We start from the raw sequence: 26,600 nt of genomic DNA, 5'->3' as shown, positions 1-26,600 counted from the left end.
ATTTGATTTCATGCCTGTGCATGATATGATGTACATTTTTCTGTGAAATAAAGAAGCCACCAAGTGGATGTAAAACATCTCATTTGCAGGATTTCAAGGTGTTTATTTCAATTCATGGTTTCCATGACCACCCTGATTGCTGTGACAGAATTGTAGTGTTCCATATAAACACTCTTGATTAAGCGACAGATAGGAAAGCCAGCTTGCTGAGCTGAAATAATTTTTTTTCAAGTAAAAGAATCCAAATCATTTAAATAAAATGTATTTTTAAAGTTATATATATATATTTTATACATATCAGTGATACCAGGTTAAGAGTTGTAAACTGTTAGGTAATATTTAATAATTTTTTAACAACAAGTGCTTTGATCAGAGACATCTGGATGATACTTAGTAAAGGACTTTTCATAATATCAACAATCATTTTACATGTATCAGCTTCATATCTATATAAGGTTATGTATGTGCTATTTGTATACTATATTTTATTGTTAGTTGACTTTTAATATTTAAGTTGACAATGGAATTTAAACAGTTTGAATTTTCTAGAAACTAAATAATTTAAATTATTTATGAGGACTTTTCCTGATAAGTTAACATAAGAATAAATGGATTCCTATTTTCTGGTATTGTTGGATGAAAAGGTTCACATGTGTGGTCAGATCCATGTCAGTTTACGCCAATTAAGGATTCGTTTGTTTTTAAATATATTTTAATATTTAATGAATTCATAATTTTCAGTCTAACGAATTCATAATCTTCAGTCTTCCTACTCAAACCCCAATTTCTTCCTCTGCATTTTGGTTTTGTTTGTTCATAGGCTAGGAATGACACTTGTGGTCTTAATATAAACATTCCCACACAGTCTTACTCGTTTCCCAGTCTTGACTTATAAAGTTCGCTCTACATAGAATATTTAAAACATTTGGTCTTCCCTCTAATGTGAATGCTTATTATTTCTCTTGTTGTGCCTAGGAACCTTTCCCTTAAAAAAAGAGTGGTGTTTGATTCCACATTGCAGTTAAGCTACTTGTTCCATGCTTTATATCTGCATCTCAAGGGCATAAAATAACTTAGCTCATTTTAATAAAGTTGTATCTTTAAAAACCTGTAATTTTTTAGAAATGTGAAAAAAATGACACAGGGTAAGTTCATATACCGAATACTGAAGGTTGTTATTCCATTCCCAGGGCTTCTATGAATATAGATTTATCAAATACACAAAAACTTGTATTTGGTTTCATGCTATTAAAATAGTTGTGTTTATGGTTGGCATGAAGTGAATGCAGACTGAATGTGTATGCACAATGAAGTTTCTATCATCCAATAACATAAAGCAAATGTTAGCTCTTCTTATATCCTACAATCTCCTTTGCACTGAGGCCATATAGAATTTATTTTTTAAAAGTATAGATAACGATGAATACTGTATGAACTAATGATCCTCAAAAAAGTAACAATGTCCTAGAGACCAAAGTACTGGAGTCCTTCATCCAAGGTATAAATAAATCATGCACAATGTAAGTGCAAGCTTTCCTTATGTTCCTTTGCAGATGTGTTAATCTTGATCTGGAAGGAACAGGTATAGGTGAAAAAGTTTTCATATTCATTTAATCTTTGTTTTCTTCCCTGAAGCTGAAAGGTGATGTCCTTAAAATGCCTGTTTTTACAATATGTTAGGTGCGACCCATTTTATCTAACTGTAGGGTGTTTATATATGTGCTCTGGGAGTGTAGGGGGGGTGAGGATACTTTAATTAGAGTAGCTCCAAGAGCCACCACATGTATCAGCGTTTGACAAGCTTTAGTTAAAGTTCCTCTGCCACCATTTTTCAGTGCGGGGACGCTGATACACATTATGCTGGAGTGTGCTGGAGGACGGTAATTACCATGCTCCAGCAGACTTGATTTAATATAGGTTCCTGTACTGTAGACCTGACAACTGCCTCTGGCATTCATTTCATCATGTGTTTGCTCATCAAGTTGAACCATAAGAAGGGGCTATGTAGCCTAGTTATGCTACACTATCTTGAGAGGGGAATGTTTTGGGTTCCAGTCTCTGCTTTTAGATTTATTTCTGATTTTTAACTTTTACAGTTCTGGGGAAATGGAGGAGATGGTCTGCCAGTGTAGCCTACTGCCTATGGCGTTCCCCTGGCTATTAGAATAATGGCTTTCTAATCCATAGTCTCCAAACCCCCTCTTATTTTCTCTTTTCCTTTTTTGTACACTTGGTGCCCAGTGGGTCAGCATCAGCAGAAGAGGTAGAGTTGTGTTTCTCAACTTTTTTAGACTCATTTAGCCCTTGGAAAATGCCAGCATCTTAGCCTTCACTCATGTCTTGACTACAGAAGAATAATAGAGTAATTATTTTGTTTCAAAGAATGCAGACCACAACTGCTTTTGACAGTGTGAATTCCAATTTGAAATATCTGGATTTATTGGGCAGTACCCAGGGGATCCCAGAGAGCTGCAACATCCTGATTGAGTTACCTCACCTAGGCTATTCTGTAGCATCATGGTTACAATTTAGGAAGTAGAAATGTGGGTTGGGTTCTGATTTTTTTCAGGATAAGGTGGGCCTAGAACCAAATATCCCACTTCCTTGGTGAATGATCTAACCACTATATTTATTGGCCAGAAGTGGACAGTGGATCTGTCTACACACACATTTCCGTTGGCTTAAATTTATCACGCAGTAAATTACTGCACAGTAAGCGGGAATAGGCCGGCATCTACATGTGCGAGCATTAAAGTGCATTAATGCTGTGTGTGGACTAAAGTTAGTCCCAAGTCAATATACACGCACAGTGTTTCTGTGCAGTAAGGTGTCTACATGTGCATTACTGTGCAGTAACTAATTGGGCATAAATTTGATACCTGCATGATGCAGGTATCAAATTTTTGCTCAAGTCAGTATAAATCATCCTGTTTACTGAGCAGTATGGGCAAGCACATGTAGATGCATGCCTGTACTGCACAGTAGTTTTGGTTACTGCGCAGTAAATGCGTAAATGTAGATGCACCCAGTGACACAGTTATCACTCGCCACATGCCTATTCTCAGAAATCTATTAAGCAGCTCAGAAGTGGGATAAGGTTTTGTGAATCACAAGTGAATAGAGATAGCTAATTGATAGCTCGAGGTGGCAATCTAAACTCCAGAAGATGGATTCAAATACACTACATTTTTTTTTTGACTAACTGGAGGTGCTGCTGGGCTTTCTCAATAGCTCATTGGTAGGCATCTCTAACAAGCAGTGGAGATACCTACCACTCCACATTCTTTCTGTAGAGTAGAAAGGTACCTAAATCCGAATCTCTTGGTACCTAAATCTGAATCTCTCTAAAAGTCTCTCCATAGACTTTATAGGGCTTCTAGGTACCTGAGTTGCTCTGAATTGTCTTGGGGCATGCACTCAGAAGTCAGGGACATATTTAAGCTAAGGTGAACATTTTGAATTCTGATTTTACATTTTTAAAATGTTAACTAGAGTACTGTAAAGAGTACACCATATAACCTTGTCTAGAGAATCTGATGTTGAAAAAAATTGTAATCCATTAGCAGTCCTATGAGCAATCTCTTTTCTTGTATGAGATATTTTTGAAAGAAATGCTCTTCTGTAATTTGCAGGGGAAAAGCTTTTTATGTAATTTTTATTTAATTGCAAACCTGCTGTCTAATTATAAATGCAAATGGAAGGCAATGACATAGATAATTGATACTGCTGCCATCAAAATTCCATTTTAGGAACATTTTTACAGTACAGCTAAAGACTTTCAGCTTCCTACATTTCCCAAATCTAATTAACATTCTTCTTCAGTTTAATAGCTTAGTAAAACATGTAGAGTAAATTAATACAATGCCTGCCTCAGTAAAATTAGATTGTGTTTGTATCGACCAACAAAAAATGTATGGAAACTAATAGAGGAAATTAGTTTCTTTGTCCATGTTAGACCATTAATGTATTAGTTTTGTCAGTTATAAATGGAATGTCTGTTGATTTGATCTGAAACCTTCCAAACTAATTTTGATTTAAAAGCTGAATAGGTAAAATCTGATGCTGATTCCACTAAGTCCAGCAATTATGCTGTGAGTTCTAAAAAAGGGGAAGTTAGGTTGAATGTTATCTTCAGCAGATGGTGTTCTTTTCTTTAATGGACATGTTTTTAAATAAAACATGCTTCTTTCCTGTTACTCTGTAAACAGGATTTGTCATTTTCCCTTCAATGAAATGCATATTCTGGGAATGATGCCAGTAGTAATGTCAAACAATTGTGGATTGCTAATCTTGAGAAAAATGTTTAATAAGTACAGCAACATTGCAAGACCTCTGGTTCATTTGATTTTTACTGTGAACTTTGCTAACAAGTAAAATATATATATTCTCTGTATACAAATCTTAATGACCTTTTTCATCACAGCTGTACTTTTGTATTTCCTTTCAGACAGGACGTTGATGGATGAATAATGATAAGAAATATGGCAGCAGTGTTTGAAAATGTCTGTCTGGAAAACCATTATTTCAAAAATTTGTTATGCTTTTCAGCATCATTTTCCTTTGTTAATATTTAGCTGTCATTGATTTACTGTTCAAGAAACCAGGGAGGGAAGACTTGCTTTGAAATGTAGAATAGAATCTGAAATAAGCTGTCAGCTCTAGTTAGCAATTCGTTAAATGTGATTTACTTTGGTAGTTTGTGGAGATGGACAACTCGGGCTAAGAAAAATAATTAATTAATTTTGGTTTAATACATTTTTTTTATATTAGCACCTTTCTCATAGTCAGGATCCCAGAACATTTTTATAATGCTAACTACCTTGGGGGGGGGTGTGGCATGAGGGAACCGTTCTGCACAAATGAAAAAATGTGGAATGGTGTGTGGAATGGGCCAGCAACCTATGACTTGCAATAAGATTCAATTTGGCCTGCAGAGGTTTGATCTGGCATGGAGAATCAGTGGCATGGACATGTGCCATGCTGCCAGTCCCCTCTGCTGTGGCACCTGCTGCTCTGCTGCGTTTGCCCTTACCCCGCTGCAGGAAGTTTGGGGATCTGTGGCAAGGGTTAAACATGCAGCTGGCTGCTTTGTGGGGGCGGGGGGGGGGGAATGGAGATTTGCTGCCCATTTTTGGAGGAGGGGGGAAATCAGGTTGCAAAAGGTGGCTTGTGCTGACAAAAGATTGCCAACACCTGGTCTAAGAGTTGAAGTGAAAAATAATTTACCACTTGAAACTTTTTTTTTTAAATGCAGATGTAAAGTAAAACACACTTAACCACACTGGGGTGTATACAGTGATACCTGAGAAGGATCAATTAGTTTGTGTGAAGTTTCATAGTACTATGGCTAGACTGTTTCTGTTACCTGAGAATGCCCATTTAGTGCACTTAGAACTCATTCAGATGTGTCTGCACTTCATTTTATTGTGCAATATAGACATAGATTTAAGGGCTACTGAAGATTACATCAACTAGACTGGTCCCATAGGGACTGCTGTCTGGCCTTTTCTCACCAAAGCACCTTATACTCTGGCTTTTTTTGCAAATCTACCCAGGAAAGATCTTGTTGTTCTAACTTCATTCACCTTCATTTATGTGGTGGTTCCACTCACTTTAGGGAAATCCCTGGTTAGGGTAGGTTTTCATTGCCTTTGTCCTGTCATGATTTGTACCTTAGTTTATAGCAGGGATGTCACATGTGGCCTGTGAGCTGGATCTGGCCCCCAGAGCCAGATCATCTGGCCTGCAGACTTTTGCCTTGAGCCCTGCTGTGATGGGGGACTTTCCTGGTGTGACAACAAGCTCCTGGATGAGACCTGCAGTGCTGGAGCCCCAGCAATACTGCAGCTTTTCCCATGGTGGCAATGAAGTACCTGGGCAGCAGCTATGATGCTGAAGCCCCAGCAGCACCATGGGAAGAACACTGCAGTTTGTTCCCCTGGTGCTAGCCAAGTGCCTGCAAAGCCAGGTTTCCTCCTGAGGTACTGCTGGGAATCCAGCACAGCAGCTCTTGCCTGGGAGCTTGGCTACCATTGTTGAAACAAGTTGTGGTGCTGCTGAGGCTCCAGTGCAGTGGGGCTGCTCCTGGTGTGGCTGCAGCCACCCAGGCACTGCTTGGCTTCTCCGGCCCCGGGCACTGCTTAGCTCCCCTGCCTTCAGTGGCTTCTTCTGTCTATGCTGCACTGCTCCGGGCAGCAGGTAGCATGTGGAAGAGCGGTGGCCATGGGGACGTGTGCTGGGCACCATATGCCCAGCTGGGTGACTTCTGCCTCTGCACACAGAACTCCAGCCCTGGCCACCTTCCATCTACTCCACCCTCCCAGTGTGATGAGCAGCCACCTGTGGGTGGCAGAGTGGGTAGAAGAGGGCCAGGAGGGTTACACTTTGTTTTGGAAGGACAGGGTTAGAGAAGAGGTAATGGTATCATTTTGTAAGTCTGAAACATATACACTTGTTCCTTAGTTCAGGAGGAAGAACATAGCATATCAGAATGCATTTGGGTGAAGAGAAAACATGTAAGATGCAGCATCAATATAATGGTGGGGATTTATTATAGGTAGGGATGTACTCAAATCACGGTTTCACGATTTTTGTAAAAATTATGAAAAATGGCGGTTTCCATGATTTAGCATGGAATCCCCAGGAAAGAAACCTCACTAGAAATAAAATACTGGCTCCCCAGTGTGAAGCGAGTGGCTGCTGTGGCTCAGCCTCACAACCCACTGCAGGGGGTAGCCACTGGCATGAAGGGCAGCAGTCAAGATGGCAGCTGCTCCCTCCACCATTGATTGGCTGAAAGGGCTGCCTTTCCTGCAGCCCCACCTGTCCCTGCCACATGAAGGAAGCTGTCTTCCAATCAGCAGCAAGGGACAGGGCTGCGTGAAAGGCAGCCCTCTTGGCCAATCAGTGGCAGGAGGAGGGGAGTTTGCCACGAAAATGGCAAGAAACTACAGAGATGAAATCAGGAAGACAAAGAGAAGAAATGAGATGTACCTAGCAACGGAGGTTAAAGACAACAACAAGAGGTTTTATAAGATTTTGGCCAGAAAAAAAGGACAAAGGCATCTGTGGGATCACTGATAAACAGCCAGGGGGAACTCTTAAACAGAAGATGCAAGGAAAGCGGAGCTACTCAAGTGCTACTTTGTCTCAGTCTTTAGAAACAAAAATTAAGCTGAAGTCAGGTGCCTAATAAGAATTATTTGGATAAGGAAGGGAACAAGCTGAGAGATGGATAGTCAGAGTGCTTTTCATGTGTCTGAATCAGTTCAAGTCAGCAGGGCCAGATGAGTTTCATCCCCAAGTACTGAAGGAATTGGTAGAGATCTTGGAGCCCTTGGTGATGATATTCCTGAAGCTTTGGGAGATGGGTGAGGTACCAGAGAACTGGAAAAAGCCTAATGTAGTAGTCCTCATGGTTTACAAGGCAAAAATGAGGACCCAGGGAACTACCAACCAGCTTAGCACTACCTCAATACCTGGGAAATTACTGGATCATATCTTAATGGAGTCCTTTTGCAAGCATCTGGAGGAGGAAAGGCTGTCTGCAAGCAGCCAGTATGGATTTACTAAGAACAAATCGTGTCAAACAAACTTGATCTCCTTCTTTGACCAAGTAACTACTTGGGTGGTGGACAAAGGGAATGCTGTGGATATAATGTATCTGGACTTCAGCAAGGCTTTTGATAAGGTCCCATATGACCTTCTCGTAAACAAATTGGAGAAATGTGGCCTGGACAGAACTACTATAAGATGGATATACAACTGGCTCAATAGCTTCAATTTAAGGGTAATTATAAATGGATCCACCCTGGGCTTGATCTTCCCTGTGTAATTGCTCAGCAGGTTCCAGGTGGTCTTAACACGCCCTGGGCCCGATGGTGCAAGGCAGTCTTGCTGCAGCCCAGCACCACCTTCCCCGAATGCCTGATGCTGCCAGCCCGGCTGCTCAGGGCCCCAAATAGGGGTTGTGGGTGAGTGTGGCCCCCACCCTGCCTTCCTGCTACAGCTGCCTGAAGTCTGCATCCCACTGGGACTCCCATGGAACCACTGTGGTGGGGCTGCCTGGCACCTTTAGGCCCCACAACTCAGGCTTAGGGAGGATCAGGACTGCCTGGGAGCTCCAACACGAGCTGCCTCTGGGCCTATGGGTCTCCATGCATCCCCAGTCTGGGACCCTGGGGAATGGCAGCGGTGGTGGTCCTGCGTGCCTACAGAGGCAGCTGCTTCTGATGGGCAGGGTCGAGATTCCTGTGGAGCCACCTCCTGCAGGCCCTGATCTGTGCCGTGCCGTGTGCCCGGCCCCAGCCCAGCGTCGATGGAGCCTGACCCATGCCTGGTGCGGCATGGATTGCCACTGCAGCACCAGGCAGATCCACCGCTCTCCTCCCTATGCCAGCTGGGCTCCCCCAGGACCTGCACGAAGTCGCCAGACCCACTGGGTCCTGGTGGGAGCCCAGGAGACACAGGGAAGAGCAGCAGCTCTGCCCGGCTCGTCGATGGTGGTGTTGGGCATGGCTGCAGCTCCGTCAGCACTGGGTGTGCAACGCAGTGTGAGCCAGAGGCTGCAGGAGGTGGCTCTGTGAGAATCCTGCCCCTGCCCACCAGTAGGGGCTTCCTCCACGGGGTCGCAGGTCACTGGGCCACTGTCACCATTGCTCCCCAGTGGCCTGGACCAGGGATACATGAGGACCCGGGCCCAGAGGTGACTCATATCATAGCTCCCAGGCAGTCCCGACCTGCTCCAAGCTGTGGGGCTTGAGGCTGCCAGGCAATCCCGCTGCAGCTCAGCACCGCCTTCCCCAAACTCCCAGTGCTGCCTGTCTGGCTGCTTTGGGCCCTGGATGGGGATTTTGGGTAGGTGTATGGGTGGGTGTGTAGGTGCACCACCTCTTCCCCCCTGTTGCTACAGAAGCCCGTTTCCTGTGCCCTGGATGCTCTATGGCTCTTCTGCACTGCCACCACTGCCTCACTGGGTGGCCTGGAGGTGGTGGTAATGGCAGCAGGGAAGGGCAGGGCAGCCCGGGTGCAGGCTTCAAAACCACATGTATGATTAACGCGTTAAATAATTAACATGTTAATTAGTTCTTGCATTAATTGTACACGTTAACAACAATTAATTGACAGCCCTAATCTTGACCCATTGGAAAGCTAAGTTGGAGCTAATAGGAGGATGTGCAATACTGAAAAGTACAAGGTGCTGCACCTTGAGATGAATAATCAAAAATACAAATACAAAATGGGTTACATGTGACTATGACAGCACTATGGAGAAGGATCTGGGAGTCTTGGTAGGGCTCAAGATTCAATATGAGTCTGTAGTTTGATGCAGCCACATAAAAGGCAAATGCAATTCTGGGATGCATCTGGCATTAGGTGCAAGACACAGGAGGTGATATTCCCTCTCCTTGGCACTGGTTAGGCCTCATCTAGAGTATTGTGTTTACTTTTGAGCTCCACATTTTAAAAAGGATGTAGAGAAGTTAGAGAGGGTCCAGAGGCAGATGACAAGGATGATAAAGGGCTTAGAAAGCAAGTCATATGGGGAGAGGCTGAAGGAACTAGGTATGTTCAGCTTGTGAAAATGGTGCTTAAGAGGGGACATAGTAGCAGGCTGCAAATACTTGAAGGGCTGCCATAAAGAAGAGAACAAGTACCTTTTCTCTCTTGCTGCATAGACTCAGACACAGACCAGTGCTTGAAAATGCAGCAAAGTAGGTGTAATTGGATGTCAGGAAAAGCTTCTTTACTATTAGAACAGTGAGGCAGTGGAATAGACTGCCTAGGGAAATTGTGGGCTTACCATCACTGGAGGCATTCAAGAAGATGCTGGACAGCCACTGGTCAGGGATGATTTAGGTGTAGTTATGTCTTTGTTCTTCCATGGGTATTTCCGAGTCTTCTGGGTTTTGTTCATTGCTGCATGAGGCCAGGAGGAAACCCTTCCTACCCCACTGCTGCTGCTAATGTGTGTCAGGGTTTTTGGGTTTTTTTTCTAATGCCTTCCTTGGAGGCATTGGGTGTTGGCTGCAGCCAAAGCTGGGGATTTTGACAGGGATATGCCAGTACTTCTGCTCTAACCTAAATCTGAAGGTTCCTGGCTAGGGAGTCTTGCCTCTCTGTTCAGGGTCAGACCAATCACAATATTTTGGAAGGGATTTTACCTCATGTTCAGATTGGTATGGACTTATAGGGGTTTTTGCCTTCCTTTGTAGCAGGGGGCATGGGCCTCTTCCTGGCATCTCTTTGAGCTTATACTAACACCTTGGTAGCATCAGGTCATTGGCTGCCATGGTCCCCTTGCTTTACCTGTGGCAGGTAAGGGTATTATGTTTTGGTTTTTGTGTAAGGCTTGGCCTTAGGCAGGGTTTTGGACTAGATGACCTCTTGAGGTCCCTTCCAGCCTTATGTCTCTGTGATTATAAGTATGTGCTTATTTTAGTGAAAACACATTTTGAGAACACAAGTTTCTGCAGAACTGCAAAATTTCTGCAAATTTTACAACAGGACTTACAAATGTTTAGGATGTGAAGCAAGCCAGCTTGGTTCAGGTATTAAAATCTTCTAAGTTCTGCTGCAAAATTTGACTACTATGCAAGGAAAAAACTTCAAGGATAGGTCATTTAGGACTATCATAGCTAGATAAAATATATTCTTGTGGAACACTAAAGAAAATTACTTTTGGAATGTCTTTATTAAAAATTTTAGAAACATCACAGAATTGATTAATTCTTCTACTTGATGACACTGTCAGTCTTATGTAGCTTTATATTTTTCTTTACTCCTTTTCATGTGTGTTTTTTTGTTTTTTTTTAAAGAGCGGTATAGAATCCAGAGTGATCAATTAGAAGATATTTGGCTAATAGCAAATGAGCTTACTCTTCGTCTTGAAGAACATTTCAAGAAGCAAAATTGCAAAGACTTCCTGTGTATCTTCTCTGGTTCAATTCCTTTGCAAGAATATTTTGAATGTATTGATCACCACTTTGAGGTATGTCTTAAAATATTTTATATGCTGATAGAAGTATCATTAGTTTTTGTTAGCAAGTTTTGCTTCATGTATGGTCTTTTACCTTAGCATAGCTTTTCTGGTCTTTTGCTTTCCTCAGAAGTTTCCTAATGATAAACTACTGAACTCTAGAGACCCACTGTGTTCAACTCCTTTGGATTGGAATTTATTCTGTATTATGAAATGAACTATGGATTGGACTTTCTATTTCTGTATGCATATCTGAAGCCTCCCTATCCACCTGTTCCTATTTTGTGCATCAGCCCTGGCTTGGAATAAGGCAGGATAAACATCTTAGAGATCGAGAGCTCATACCTCAGCATTGCTCTCAAGAAATGCTTTTTTAAGGAAAGCTACCAGATTTGGCAGTTAGACTTGAGGCTCCTTGGCACATCCGCTTGAGGCTCCTGAGTAAGTGCCCGCTACTGCTTTCAGAGGCTCTCTAAGTTGGAGCCTGAGTGGCATTAGCTATCTACTCTCCCTAATAGCTAGGCTTGGGTGTGCATGGAGCAGAAATGAGTGGGCAAGGCTTGATTTGTTGGTGGCTGTTGGGGGCTTGACAGGTGTTTATTATATCTGTGCTCATCCTGACTTTCTTTGTGGTCTTCGACAAGTGACTTGACTTCTGGAGTGTTACTTCATTTTTATAAAGTATTTGTAGGTGAAAAGGACTGCATTAGTGACTAACACTCATTTGGTACAGAAGTTAATTTCTTAATACAAAATTACTGAAGTGATGGCAAAATTCCATACAGGCTAATAGTTTGTAGTTCTTATTGGCACACTGTTAGCTGCCAGTGTCCAAAAGTTAAAGTGGTTTAAAAATATTCTCAAAAGCCTCATTCCACATTTAGACTATAGAAAATGGAATTTGTGCTGGTCTTGACTAATTATTTTGAGTTCAGAGAACCCAGGGGTAGCTTCACCTGTGGCCTGCTCCCATGCAAATGCTACAAGTAGAGGATAATATTGTAGCTCATCACCGTATGTATCTGTATAGAACAGGGGCGGGTAGTTATTTTGGGTGGAGGGCAGCTTACTGAGTTTTGGCAAGCCATCGAGGGCCACATGACAGGCAGCCAGGGACAGATAAATATTAATTTTCTAAATTTTTACGGGCCCCACAGGCCGGATAGGATGGCCTGGTGGGCCACATCCAGCCCATGGGCCACATTTTGCCCACCCCGATATAGAACCTGCACATAATCTGGCCTTAGATCCCTTATTTACTAGCATCATTGAATAGGAAGATTGGTCATTGAACATATTCCTGCTGATGTGCCCTTTCATATTTGCCATCTTCCTATTATAATGCAGTAAAAATGAATCCATAAATATTTTATGATTTATATACACGTCCCTTTATACTTAAAATTATTTTGTTATACTTCGATACTTAAAATTATTTTGTTATACCTTGTGAAGGCAGAAAGAAAAAATTAAATGTCTTTTCCAACCCCTACACAAGACTTACTCAGTCCCCTCAACCTGTTCCTCTGGCTGAGATTATGGTAATGAAAACATCTCTAGTACTTTAACAATAATGAATAAAATGAACTAAACCAAATAAAATGACCTCCATGCAAATAGATTTAAGTTATGTAAGAGGGCATAGCTCTGAACATTGTTTGTATTCAAAGGCAAACCAAGTACTGAGCAGGAGAGGTACTTAGGTTAGCCTGAAGTAAGGCAAAGTCAGGGTTGGGTTGCAGTGACTAATTGGTTCAGAGAGGGGTAAGATTTGTCAGATAACACCTACAGAAGGTCATGCCTCTCTGAACCAGTTAGTCTCTAAAAGCTTATTTTTGCTTTTTAGTCATAGGCTTAAGTCATCTGTATTATATGTATATATCTATATGTGTGTATGTATGTATTTTTTAAAAGCAGTGTATCTGTTATTAAAATGGTGTATAACAACACTAGAGCTTTCACTTCTGTTGGCAGCGGTGTGCCGCATTTTTACTTTTACATATTCACAGAAGTTTAGGGCTGGAAGAGACCTCATGTTGGAGGAAGTCCCTGCACCAGAGGCGTGTACTTTCTCTGGCTACATTTTAACTTCCAGTGCTCATCCCTTCCTTATTTTCTTTTTTCCCCCCAACTCCTTGCAGTCCCAGCTGTTTCCTACCATAGATTCTTTTTGGTTGTTTCTTGTGACATGTTCTTTTATTTTATGTCTTCCACTAGTGGTATTTGCACATTTTTATCTTGATAGCAACATCAGAATTTCCACACTAGGTCAGACAAAATGATCCATTTTGCCGAGTTACCTGTCTCTATCTAGAGCAATCTGTACCCTATTCATTACCCTTCCTGGCATCCACCATCATTGGCATAGAGCTGCCAAAGAATAACATTTCTGCTTCCAGTGAAGCTAGCAAAATTTGCATCAACTTCATAATCAGACTCAGAGGAATAAAATAAGATGCTGTTAGCTGGTTAATTATTACCAGTCTGGCATCTAAGCCTAAATAATTCCAGAAGTTTGAAATAGTAGTGTGATTGTGAGGCGACATGTTAGTTTCTAACATACTGTGCAGCTTTTGTCTATTATGATGACTTGAAACATATATTAATACTGGGTTAGAGAGCCTCTTATTTCTTGAATGGAGCACAATTCTGTTTCAGGTTATTACGGAAATCTTTCTGCTTCCCTCTCAGTTTCAATTTTGACAGATCCTGGTATGCTTGAGAGATGATTGGAGATTCTCGTGTCCTTTTTCCCCTCCCATTTCTAAAGATACTACTTCTTTTGCTTTAGCGTTGTGCTCCTTCTCACTTGCCTGAGTTGTCCTCCAAGGGTTTTATGTTGACTATCCATATATAATGGTTTGTGGCTTGTTTTATGCCAGGGTGCTTTTTGATAATTAGAGGCCTTGAATCATTTCCTATTAACTTTGGGAAGCATTAGGGAAGATAAATGTCATGTTACCCATGTCCTGGGAACAGCATATCTTGGAATGTACATTTTGATGACTTCTGATAATTGCTCTGTGACTCTCATATGGAGGATATTACCTACTTGGAGAACTCCATTTATTTGTCAAGGACCCAGTTTTTAGAATGTCTCAAGTCATTTTTGTGCTTAAGGGTCTTATACTGGAAAGTAAAATAGAGCTCATTGCAGACAGAAGTATGAATTATTATTGCCTGAACATTTTGATATATAATTTTATCATGGTTTTGTGGGCACTTTAAGAAAATTGGCTGCAATACTGGCCCTCTGGATATTGAGGTGAAAAAAGATTTCCCAAAAAGAGATAGTATAGTTTCAACCAAAGGAAAACTTAATACTTCAATCATGTTCAAAGGGAATTATAACCCTTCACTTTCTGCTGCTGTGTTACATTTAATACGTTTTACATATGTGCCACAGACATAGCACATTGAAATAAAGAAAAACCCTCATATCATGGTGCTGACGAGTTAATTTCATTCCTGTTACAAGACCTCATGAAGAGGCTATTGTGTATTATCATAGATTACTGTGGCTGTCAACAATTATTTTCAATTTCAATAATAGGAGCAATTATTGCAACTTGCTGGTAGATCTCATGATGTGTGTGAAATTTATCCCAAACCAATATAAATCCAAGACAGTCCATGTGACCACAGCAAGCTACTCTTTAAATTAATAAATACTATAAGTATTTCCAGACTGTTTCTGATCTAAAACTTCATTATGCACATAGATTTTGAAGGAAGACTTTTATCTATTGACTCAAACTCTTAATCTGGATTTTTTTTTAATCCTTAAAAAATTGCAGCTGCGCTTGAACGCTGAAAAATTCCAAGAACTATTATCTGAACGGGCAATACAGTTTAGAGCTATTGAACGACGATTGCTAGCACGATTCAAAGACAAAACCCCTGCTCCCCTCCAACATCTGGACACCTTGCTAGAAGGAACTTACAGACAGGTCAGTACAGTTTGGTTATGAACCTAACTTTTCTTTATGTTGTTGTTAAAATTCACATGTTAAAGCACATAAGCTATACTTTCCTGATCACATTTACCATTCAGGAGACCAGGAAGCAGTAATTTGTTTAACCTTATATTCTCTGCAAGTTTCCAGATGATTTGCAATGGTTTTATTTAATTTGCAACCACAGAATTTCTACTCTAGGATCACAGAAACTTGACAGGACATCATTCTTTCCAAGCTGATGTTGATAGTGTAAATATTTTATAGTTCATGTGAAAATATTTTATAGTTCATTGCTAGTATAAATATTTTATGGTACACTGTAAACTGGTGGAATGGTTTGGCTGGTGTAACATTCACAACAAAATTAGTTGGAGCCTGACCGTGTCCTCCTTCAAGACTCTTTATTTCCTTAACAGTTTGTAATTCCATAGTTATAGTTAAGGACCTAGCTCCTCTGCCCCCCACTCCACCCCATTTCCCCTGGACTGGTCTTAGGCTGGTGGAAAACACCAAAACATACCTCACTCCTGACTACTACTTCCACAGCCCCATATTGCTTGGGATCCTAAGAAGTCACATTGTTGGTGTCTTGTACCATCTTGCTAGGAAACCAGGTTAGTCTTCAATCTTCAACCTGCCATGATATTCTCTTCTGTGCACCTGTGCCTAAAGAGTTGGGGAAATAGATTCATAGAGACACAGGTAGCTTCTGGGCTCTGGCATCCCATCATATAGCATATCATCTAATTGTTTTAAGAATGACTGATGCTTTCTAGAATGTCTCATATATTGAAGCTTTCTAGAAAAAGAATATATTTGTGTGCGTGTGTGCATTCTTTTTCTAAAAAGCTTCAATCATTCTTAAAACAGTCAGATGATATGCTATATGATGATTAAGTTGAGGAAAGATTCTTGTAACATGAAAAAATTGCCTAGAGGTAATTATGTAAGAATAAAGGTTACATTTGCCATAAATTCAATTCTTTCTATTGTATGAATCCTTAATAAAGGTAAGATTTTTTTAAAGCAAATACATGTTACTTAATCATAAAAATATGAGACATTTTGATAGGTGCGTGATTCCTCCACACTTCCAGGCAGGCTTACTGAACCAGATTATGAAAGAATTAAGGTCTGATCCTACAGTGACAACACACAAGAGAACTGTTACACATGAAAAGATCCCCATTAAAAGTTACCAGGTTTTTTGGATGTAAAAATCTGTCTGGTCATTGTGAATTTCAGGATGAAGATCTAAGGTCTTTTATTAAAATTTGATAAAAAGTCTCAATGAATTATGTTTGATTTTCTATTCCGGAGGTTTACTTACAGATGCAATCAAGTAAAAATAATGTTCCATCTGACTTTTCGTTCTTTTAACTACTGTTGAGTGTCACATTTTAGGATTACAATAACTGAAAGAAACAGAGAAAATAGAATTATCTAAAGTCTGTTTATTTTGACAGAATGTAATACTTAGTTTTACTAGAGAGTTGATCATTTTCTTTGTTTAAGTCTTTCACATAGTAGGGGAGACATTTATTTTATTGGGAAACTGACTTAAGAACATGAGAAATAGTATAGAGAATCAGGTTTATGTGTGTTCTTGTTTTTAAATGACAAAATGTGGTTTCAAGGTTCTTTGGGTAAATGTGATACTTTTTTTAGACCAACTAAATAGTTGGAATAATTGTTCTTTGCAAGCTTTCGGGTACAAACACCTTGTTCAGGCAGAGGAAGAGTTTGGAGTTGTTTTGTGCTGTCCTGGATGCGATAGAAGCTGATAGTTACCAGCTTCTATCCCATCCAGGAGAGCACAAAACAACTGTAAACTCTCCCTCTGCCTGAAGAAGGGTGTTTGTACCCAAAAGCTTGCAAAGAACAATTTCCCCAAATATTTGGTTGGTCTACTAAAAGGTATCATATTTACCCAAAGAACATTGTCTGTCTATGTCCTTAGACAACATGGCTACAACCAACATCCCCCCACCAATGTTTTCAGACTTTTTCTTACTGGGGTAGGCTGGGGGGGAGGGGAATGGGAATGATCTCTTCTCGCCTCCCCCCCTCCCCTGGCACACATTCATTTAAAGGTGTCATGGGATCTGACAGGTTGTTGTAATAGTATAACTATTTCAGTTTAGAAGGAGGGTTTCAATAGCACCTCAGGCTTCGCTATAAAGACACATGCAAGCGAGATATGAAGGCGTTTGGAATTGATCCTGGTTAATGGGAAATCTTGGCAAGCGATTGGAACAGGTGGTGTCATCATCTCCACCAGGGCATTAAAGTCCACAACAGGATTTGGCTCCAGCAGCTTGAAGAGCAAAGAGTCCGTCAGAAGCAAGCAGCTCCCGAACCAGCCAACCATGACGCATACTTTTGCAACTACTGCCACAGATCATGAAAATCTCGGATTGCACTATTCAGTCACATGAAACAATGAAAACCATCTACATCATAGGCTGCAATATCTACCATCTCTCACAAACAAAAGGATGCCAATAATAATTTCAGTTCAGAAGGAGGATTTTAATGAAATAGTTGTACTGGTATAATTCCTTTAGTGTGAACAAAGATGTACTGGTATAAAGATGTTTTATGCTGATATACCTTATTCTTCTTGCTATGTGATAATAGCTATACTAGTATGTACTTATATCAGTATAGTGCAAAATAGAACAGTTTACACTGTGTAGAAAAGTCTTTTAAATATAGGCCTAATGGTCCTTAATACCTGCCTGGTATAGATTATTTCCTATACATTTTGATATCTATATCTGTAAAGGATTTGTAAATTTTTTTATTGGCGTATCTTTTATGCCAAGCTGCAAATTGTTAGAATGAAGTTACTGAATCAATCTGATTTCTGTAATAAAAGTAGAATTTAAATTGGGGTGTTAAACTCCTTTGGCCCTGCAGGCTAGATGAGTGGCTCAGGGCCAGTCTATGGGCTGGATCAGGCCCATGGATACCCTCCTGCTCCCTATGTCCCCTCCAGCAGTTGTGCCAGCTGGTCTAGGACTCAAGCTGTCTACAGTGTGGGCCCCAGAGTGGCTAGAATGGGCACACTGTGTGGTGTTGTCTGGCTGGAGAAGCAGCCATGCAATGTGTGGTGACAGGCCCTGCTGGGCCAAGCTTCACATGGTCCATGAACCATGCTGCACATGGCGTCATGGGCACTGCAGGTCCTGGACTGGTTGCAGCGGGCACCACATGTAGTAGAGGTCAGCTGGATTGGCCACCAGATGATGTGCATCTGCTACTCCAGCTGGACTGCACTTTATGCAGCACCCATTCTAGCTGTTCCAGGGTCTGCACTGAACACAGCCCAAGTCTCTGATTGACTGGAGTGACCACTAGATCAGGTTTGCTGAGGGAGGAAAGGGTCAATGGCCAGATCCAGGACACAGACTGGCCCTGTGCCCTGGTTATGTGCTGTGCCCCATGTGGGTCTGATCAGACCCAGGGACAAGCACCAGGGACCAGATGTCATCCCTGATTTAAATACAAACAGGCAGTTCTGCAGATTCATAAGTACGTTAAATTACATGAGTAAAAGTCCTCTTTGCTGAGCCAAAGACAATCAGGCTGCCCTTGATTTCCTTGCAAAAATACATTTCTGTTCACAATCAAATCTTTTTTATTAGTCCTCGGAGAGATACATTGAGGCAGGATGTATCCAGTGCTACAATAAAATGATTAATGGGTCTGTTATAAGGAAATGGCAATATTGCCTTGTCTCTATGCTGAGAGAAATGTCTAAGGAGTTTTCAATTGTCTGCAGTTGTGAAAGGTTTCATTTTGGTTTAATCTTGTCTAATGTAATTATTCTTTTTGTATTTGTGTTCTGTAAAGTGGGTTGTAATAAATTTGATTGAAATGCCACCAATTTTAACAGCTATATGAGACACCCTTATTTTGATGGCAGAACTGTTGCATTGGAGGGTTACACAATAGTCTTAAACAATAATATAACCTTGTAAGAGAACTTTTTGCTTGAGAATAATGGCTTGTTCAGTTCTAGTGAGTGATTTGGAATGTGTGAGTTTTAGAGTCCTGGATGGTGACTGGACTGTATCACATGAAACAGAATGCACTACTAGCTTGAATTTTAAGGAAAAAAATTAGTTGGACAGGTTTTATATGGAACTGAACAGTAGGAAACAGTGTGCAAAATGTTGGTTCATTAATAGACGGGCTCTGAATGTGAAAAAAAGGTTGTAGTATAATGTAAGAGAACTTTTTGTAAATCAGATGCTTTGCTGAGTTCCATTGGATGATTTGGTATCCACTGTGGTGGTTTTCTGCTGTCCGAGCTCAAAGCTTTCATAGCTTGAGAATGGATGAAGGTGCTGCTCTGGAGTCTTAATTCCCATACACTGAATCGTTGTCGTCAAAAGCTGGGATGATGGTTCTCAACATTTTTGGATTTAAGGCATACCCCTTGGAAAACGTCAACTCTTAATTTTCAGTCATTTGGTTACAGAAGAAATAATAGAGTGATTCCAAAACACCCAGAAGACCACAACAGATTGGAATGTTTTTGAAACCCTGGATTCCTATTTGATATCTCTGGGTTTACCTTGTGTATCAGGCATAGGTGTTATCACACCCAACAGTGTTAATATTGTGTGTTAATATTGTTGACCCTTAAGGATCTTGCAGTACCATTGTTGGGATTCGGTGGTCTAGAATGTCCACTTTTGGGAAAAGGGAGAGAAGACTTTGGATACTTATGATGGAGTTAATCTGTAAGAGGTGTAGTAGAGTCCTAGGTGATATCTCTGCTGTCCATTTTGTGTTACAAAAGTGTTTAAATATTTGATCTTTCTTCAGGTTTTCTGTATTTGTTTTGAGTGTTTTAGGGACTTGTCTTATAACTCACAAAGACTGTGAAGATCTTAGTGACATGGCAGTCTAACCACTCTTTGTGCATATTTTGTTTTATAACCATAAAACATACAATAAAACAGAAGAATTGGCTGTTAAACTGTCAGTTTTCTTCAGTCTTAAGTGATGCCAATGACCCAGTTTAAAAAAAAACAACCCAAAAACACAAAACTACAGTAATGGTTCTTTGCTTTTGGATTGGTGACGTACTTTGGCTTGCAGTTCTTTCTAAATATAAAAGTCCCATTTGTCACTAGCTGAAGCTATGGATTATTAACTGGTAATGCAAACTCAGTTTCTTTTCTCCTGTTTTTTTCTTGTTGTTGACAACACAGTTGAAAAGCTCATTCCTCAGCTATATTTAAATGCCAAATAGTTGTAGAACAGCTTGTGATCCAATTTTGTGGCGTTTTCTCTACAAGGAGCTAGAATTTGTGTAATGATATTCACTCTAATTTCTTTAGTTTATTGTCTGTGCTTATCTTGAATAGTTGATTTTGTTTCTTGAGGGATCCGTTTAAGGATCACAGCTTGAACAGATTCTTGTGTACCTAAGTTTCTTACCCTTTTACTTTTACTGACAGGAAAGTGTGTCCAAATAGTTCTTTGGAATTGAAAAGGTGATCATAGATTACTATTTCCAGTTACATTGGCTGCAGCAGCTAATGGGAAAATATCCCACATCTTTCAGTATCTCCACCTTGCATGCCTACAATTTGAGTTGGCTTACGCAGACAAGTTGGTATAGCACATAATAGAAGATTTGCTAAGTCAGCAAACATTTTACTTTTTTTGAGTGAGAAACACAATAGTTCCTCCCTTATTCTGAAAAAAGAGACTTCCCTCACACAATAACCATTGTAGTTCTATGTTTTAGTAGTAGACTGCTTTGTACCTTTATACGGCAAGCCAAAATATTGGGACTCAAGAATATTTCACTTCATTAGGTTTTGTCATTTTTGGAAACTGATTGAATATTTACTCATTTAATGGCCAGTGTTGAGGGAATAAGGGATTCTATACAGAGTGCAGGGCATTACCAGTATCAGTGATGACTTTCCTTTGCCATTGATTCTAACCCCTTCATATTTCCACAGTCATTTTATCTATGGTGACAGCCACATAGTTAATCTAAAAGTCAAGTAGAAGGTTCATATCCTTTTGGAATTTTGTGGTGCCTATTTTGTCTGACAACACCTTGCACCTCAGGTTTAGTTTTTGATAGTATCCTCCTTCCTGAAAAATTATTTGTGATCAATTGAACACACCCATTTTTATCTACTGATTTGGTCTAATTAACATATCAGTTCTGTCAGCTACATGTCTATTGTTTCTTCTGATGGTCTTAAAATAGGAAGAAAGAGAGGAAAGGGAGTATTGTTTCAGAGATCAAAATGCATGTCCATGTCTGCTAGATATACCTGACCATTTCCCATCTTTCCTATCCCTGCATAATGAGAATCTCATACAGTGAGGTGGGAATTATTCCAAGGCATGATCTTGATCTTGACCTTGAACTTTAGTTGTTTTAAGTCATATATATGTTGGAATAAAAATAGTTTTTTACGTGTGTTCCTTACAGAAGTTAAATTCCATGGCTTACAAGCTAAGTTGTTCACATATTTGAGAACCAATGGTGTAACAGAGTACATGTATGATTATTGGGGAGGAATAGTAAGGTGCATATTACCTATTGAATGCTATGTACTATGTGTTGTATGTTTGCTCACGTAAGAACATGACGTATTTTAACACATTTGCACGAGGCAATTTATTTCTGTAGAAAACAAGACTTAACAAACAAAGCAAGGAATTTGTAAATAAAGTCTTCCCACAATGGGGTTATCAGATGAGTTCAAAGGGAACTCAATTGATTCAGTACTCGGACCAAAGGAAACTCAGGGTTCAGTACTCAGACCAGTGCATGTTCATTAATGATTTTGACTCGGGTGTTAAAAGTGGACTGGCAAAGTTCACAGATGACACCAAATTATGGGGGACTGCGGTCATGCTGGACAATAAGCTGGGGATACAGGCTGACCTGGACAGGCTCACAAGGTGGGCAAATCAAAACCTGATGATGTTCAACACTGAGAAGTGTAAGGTGCTCCATCTGGGGAGAAACAGCCCGCAACATACTTGCAGGCTTGGCAGTGCTACACTTACCAACACCACAACTGAAAGAGACCTGCGGGTCTTGATAGACCATACAATGAGCATGCGCCACCAATGCAATGCCATAGCTGGCAAAGGAAACAAAACACTGGCATGCATCTACCAATGCATCTCAAACAGGACTAAGCATGTCATCCTCCCACTTTACTCAGCGTTGGTGAGGCGACAGCTGGAGTTCTGCATCCAGTTTTGGGCGCTGTACTTCAGGAAGGATGTGGAGAAGCTTGAAAAAGTCCAGAGGAGGGCTATACGTATGGTATAGAGGTATGAAGAGCAGGCCATATGATGAGAGGCTGAGAGACATGGGTCTGTTCAGCCTGGAAAAGAGAAGACTCAGAGGGGAGTTGGTGGTGGCCTGTCAATATATAAAGGGTGCATATTGGGCACTGGGATAACGTCTGTTCACCAGGGCTCCCAAGGAGAAGACTAGGACTAACAGTCATAAATTGCTAGAAGATCACTTTAGATTAGACATAAGGAAAAACTTCTTTACAACTTGAGTGTCCAGGGTCTGGAATAGTCTCTCCCCAGAAGTGGTACAGTCACTCTGGATATCTTCAAAAAACACCTGGACGCTTACCTTGCTGGGGTCATCTGATCCCAGCAGTCTTTTGTGCCTAAGCACACGGGGGCTGGACCTGATGATTTTGAGAGGCCCCTTACAGCCCCTAATATCTATGAATCTATGGATATTACTGTAACTAGGACTGAATGATTAAGCCTGCAATTTCACTATGATTGCCTTTAAAAAAATCCAATTTTCAGAACTACACAAATGTTCTAAATGTTTTAAAATAGATAATGTATGATTGAATTTTAAAGGAAACTGGGTTTCAAGTCTTCATTATAGCAGCTATATTTTGGAGGGATAATTTTATCTACACATCTTAAGGTCATGCTCAGTATGATGTGATATTAAACTACAAATAAACAAAAGCTGCAATGCATTATGTGCATTTTGGCAAGAATGCATGAATTCATACATCTTCGGGGATAGTATATCGAGGGTGGTATACTCATATTATGTTATTCCATGAATAGTTCCACTGATCTCTGGAAAACATATATTACAACTTATTTAGGAAAAAGGAGGCTTAGATTCTCGCCTGTTATACATCAATCGTTTTATTGGCTTCCTTGGAATAATGCTGGTTTGAACAGCTGAGAATCTGTCTTAGAAAATGATCAAATGATTTAGCCAAAAAATGCCTGGACAAGATGTGAATGAACTTGGGTATTTGTCAAATCTCAACTACAATATTGATTTTGCAGTTAAATGTGGCAGAACTTCAGAGATGAAATAATGTCAAGTTCAGACTTACTGTGTTATCTGAAATCTTGTTAGGAACTAATTTGCCTGATTTATATCATGGTTTGTTATGAAATAAATGAGAATTGGCACATAGTATTTTAATACTTAAAATACTGCTTTGCAGGGTTTCAACACTCTTGCTTGTTTGCAAACCTTAATGAAAAAAAGCTGTAATATGCATGATTAGGACGGCCATAGTAAAAGCTCCCTGAAATTGTTCTTAATAAATAAGATGGATTCAAAGGGATTCTTGCTTTGTATTTTGTCCAGCAATTCAGATTAATTTCAGATTCTGCTGAAATCTCAGGAAACATAATATATACTTAGTATACTTCCTGAGGCCTCCAAAATTAACCTATGTGTTGCATGGATTTAGAAGTATTGTGTTGTTTTTCCCTTCTATAAGTACACTATATTATAGTCATTCTTTCCTGGAAGATTTTCTTAATGTTGGGTTATTTTATATTTTAATATGAGGTAAATACAGTTCAGGGCCATGTAATTTATAATGAACTGCATTAGAGGTGATAGTCAGATTATACTTGCTTTACATCGTGTTGCATTAAAAAGCCTATACTTTTTTTTGCGTGGGGAAAGTAAGACACAATCTACCACATAATTTTTGGAGTTGGAAACTTGCATATCAGACTGGCATACTAGGGTAAACTCTGTGAGGTGGGTTGATCACGTTTTGCCTGTTGTAAATGGGCTCAAGGAGGATCACCCCATCAGTAGAAAGATTTTCCATTGATGTAGAGCCACCATAAAGGCTTGTAAGTGGTGTTCTTTTTGTGCTTCATAGGGTTTTTAGCCTAATCCCAAGATCTGTTTAGGCCTCAGGCGACTTTTTAAAAAGTTTTTTTGAATACTGAAAATGAAATGTATCCACACTTCTTGTGGTAGGTGAGAACCAGAAGAACTACAATTAACTACCGGTAACTGAAATAGTCAAGGTCTCCTTCAGAAACATATGCTTACCAGACCCTCAAGTTCATTCAGTCCTCAAGAAGTTAATACTGCTTACAGAGCTTAGGGCAAAAAGTGCTAGATTGTGGGGGGGTGGGTATAAAGTATTTCTCACAGAAGCAAGGGGCACTTTTAAAGGAAACTAGGCAAGCACACAGTCTGGCTACCTTTAGAAGGTGCTATAAAACTTTCTTTTTCAAGTACACCTTTCTTTCATCAAAAGTCCAGTCATGGCATTGATATCCTTTTCCTAATAAAGTCTATAACCAGTTCAAAAATTAAAAAAAAATCAACTTAAAGAAAATTAAATACATCAAATCAAAACCATGACATCAGGCAGAGTTTTCCCTGAAAAGCTAGCAATGCCAGAGGGAAGGCCGTGAAAACCTCTAGAGCTTTGCTTTTGCTGTTAATATTATGGGAAAATTTCTTGTCAATTATAATGATGGGAAGCCGTGATATAGATAAATTGACAGAGGCACCCAGGTTAGAGGAATAGAAAAATGAGCTTGATGCCTGGCTTGCAAATTAATTTATTCCCTGGACTTGTTACTTTGTTTTCCACAGGCTTGTTATTAAATCCGTGGAGGCCAACCATTTTGGCAGGCATACCACAAACTATCCCCATACCTGCTCCGATTCCCTTCCCCTACCCAATCTGCTGTTCTGCTTTCTGCTCCCAGTCCTGTACTCCCTGCATATTTTTTAGGATCATCTTAAAATGGTCCCCCTTAACACAGCAGCAGGACAGGGCGGGTGATTTGAGGGCAAGCAGCTGGTGAGTCATGTGGCCTGATCCCTGCCTCTTGCTACCTGTCCCCCTTCCCCCTACTTGGGCCTGTCCCCCCACCATCTGCCCCTCCTTGGTGCCTGAACCCCCCCTAACTTCCAACCATGTAGTTGGTCCAATAAAAGATGTTACCAAAAAAAACACCCCCAACAACAGCAACAAAAATCCTTGCTTTTTGCAAATAACTAAGAGGAAGATTCAATAATCATAGATATTCATGGATTTTTCCTGTTCCCTTATTGTTACAATCCTGGTAAAGACTCACAGGGCTGCTGTACAGGACTCAAACTTTGACTCCCTAATTCTCTTAGCTTGCTGGACCTGGAAGAAAGTAGACATTCTGTCCCTGACTCGGGGCATTATTCAAACACTTGAGCTACAGATGCTATCTATGTCTGATCCTTTCAGCAGCAGGGACCTGCAGCTAAATTATCTGGGTCCAGAAAGTTACGCCTCCAATTCTCCCCAGTAGCTGTTGCCATTTTCCCAGAGTTTCTCCAAAGCCATGGACTCTCCAGTTTACTGTTCCAGCCTTCAGGGAATATGAGAGTGAGAGCAAATAATACAGACTTTAAAAAACAGTACTTATGAAGGTGCACATGTATACTCACACATTTTACTCTTAGCACAAGGGGCAAACAGGTGAAACCTCCATGGAAATCCATTTCTCAGCTTCCTTGTGACCAACTGTGAGAGTGCTTTAGGATTTGATTCAGTGTCTTTGGGATGCATGGTTCTTTCTTTTTCTCAGTCTTTTGTTTTTTGTCCTAGTCTGCACCCTCGTCTCAAACAGTCAGTGAGAGACACTCCATTTTTATATTGTATTCACCCAAATGAAGACAACTTTGAATTTAAGATCATCCTCCAATAATTATATGCTATAGATGAAAAATTATAAATATGTTATAATTTTCCATGTATAGAATTTAATGAGTAGAAGGTTGTTTTAAATTTATCCCCCTATTACTGTGGTGGAGAAAGCAGTGGCAGGGAGAGAGGAACCAGACTGCTGCCCCTTCCCCTCCTTGCCTGCTTCCCCTTGTTGCTTGCTCCCTGCACCTGTCTGTTTCCGGTGCCTGGCCACTGCCATGTGCCCTTCTGCTGCCTGCCCCTCCATGCTTCATTCTGCCCCCTGTCCCCCACCCCTTGCTCCCCCCTGAAGCCTGTCCCACATCTTCTCCCATCTGCTCCTCAACCCACTGCCCTCAGGTCATGCCATTTTTCCCCCACCGCCATTCTCTACCTCCACTCCATCCTCACTGCTTACCTTCTGTTGCAGCTCTGCTTCTCCAGAGCAGTCAGTAGAAGCAATGGCTTTGGCCCCAGCCCAGCTTAGCCAGGAAGTAGTAGCAGCAGCTCTCGATCAGGGCTGGCAGGACTGGAACCAGAGCAGAAGGTAAGTGGCAAGGAGGTAGGGGAGGGCAGGCTGCATGGTCTCCCTATGCTACCCCTGAGCCATGCACATGGGTTTCTCCTGTTTCCTCCCTCCTCTTTCCACTGTGGCTTTCTTCCACTCCCCTAGTCATG

The 26,600-nt window shown here is 40.7% G+C and overlaps 1 protein-coding gene across 6 annotated transcripts in view; it reads left to right on the top strand.

Annotated features, from left to right (window-relative positions):
- The window catches only part of BBS9 (Bardet-Biedl syndrome 9), a 478,425-nt gene that overhangs the window by 141,629 nt on the left and 310,196 nt on the right, over positions 1–26,600 (top strand). For all 6 annotated transcript variants that reach the window (XM_019483427.2, XM_019483428.2, XM_014602583.3 and 3 more), the window contains 2 exons: positions 10,818–10,990; positions 14,776–14,928. In XM_019483427.2, coding sequence (XP_019338972.1) covers positions 10,818–10,990; positions 14,776–14,928 — 326 coding nt within the window. The remainder of the gene's footprint in view (positions 1–10,817; positions 10,991–14,775; positions 14,929–26,600) is intronic.

This window comes from Alligator mississippiensis, chromosome 5 (genome assembly GCF_030867095.1).
Source record: "Alligator mississippiensis isolate rAllMis1 chromosome 5, rAllMis1, whole genome shotgun sequence".
In the NCBI taxonomy this organism is placed as follows: Eukaryota; Metazoa; Chordata; order Crocodylia; family Alligatoridae; genus Alligator; species Alligator mississippiensis.
This window is presented reverse-complemented; position numbering and strand designations above follow the sequence as displayed.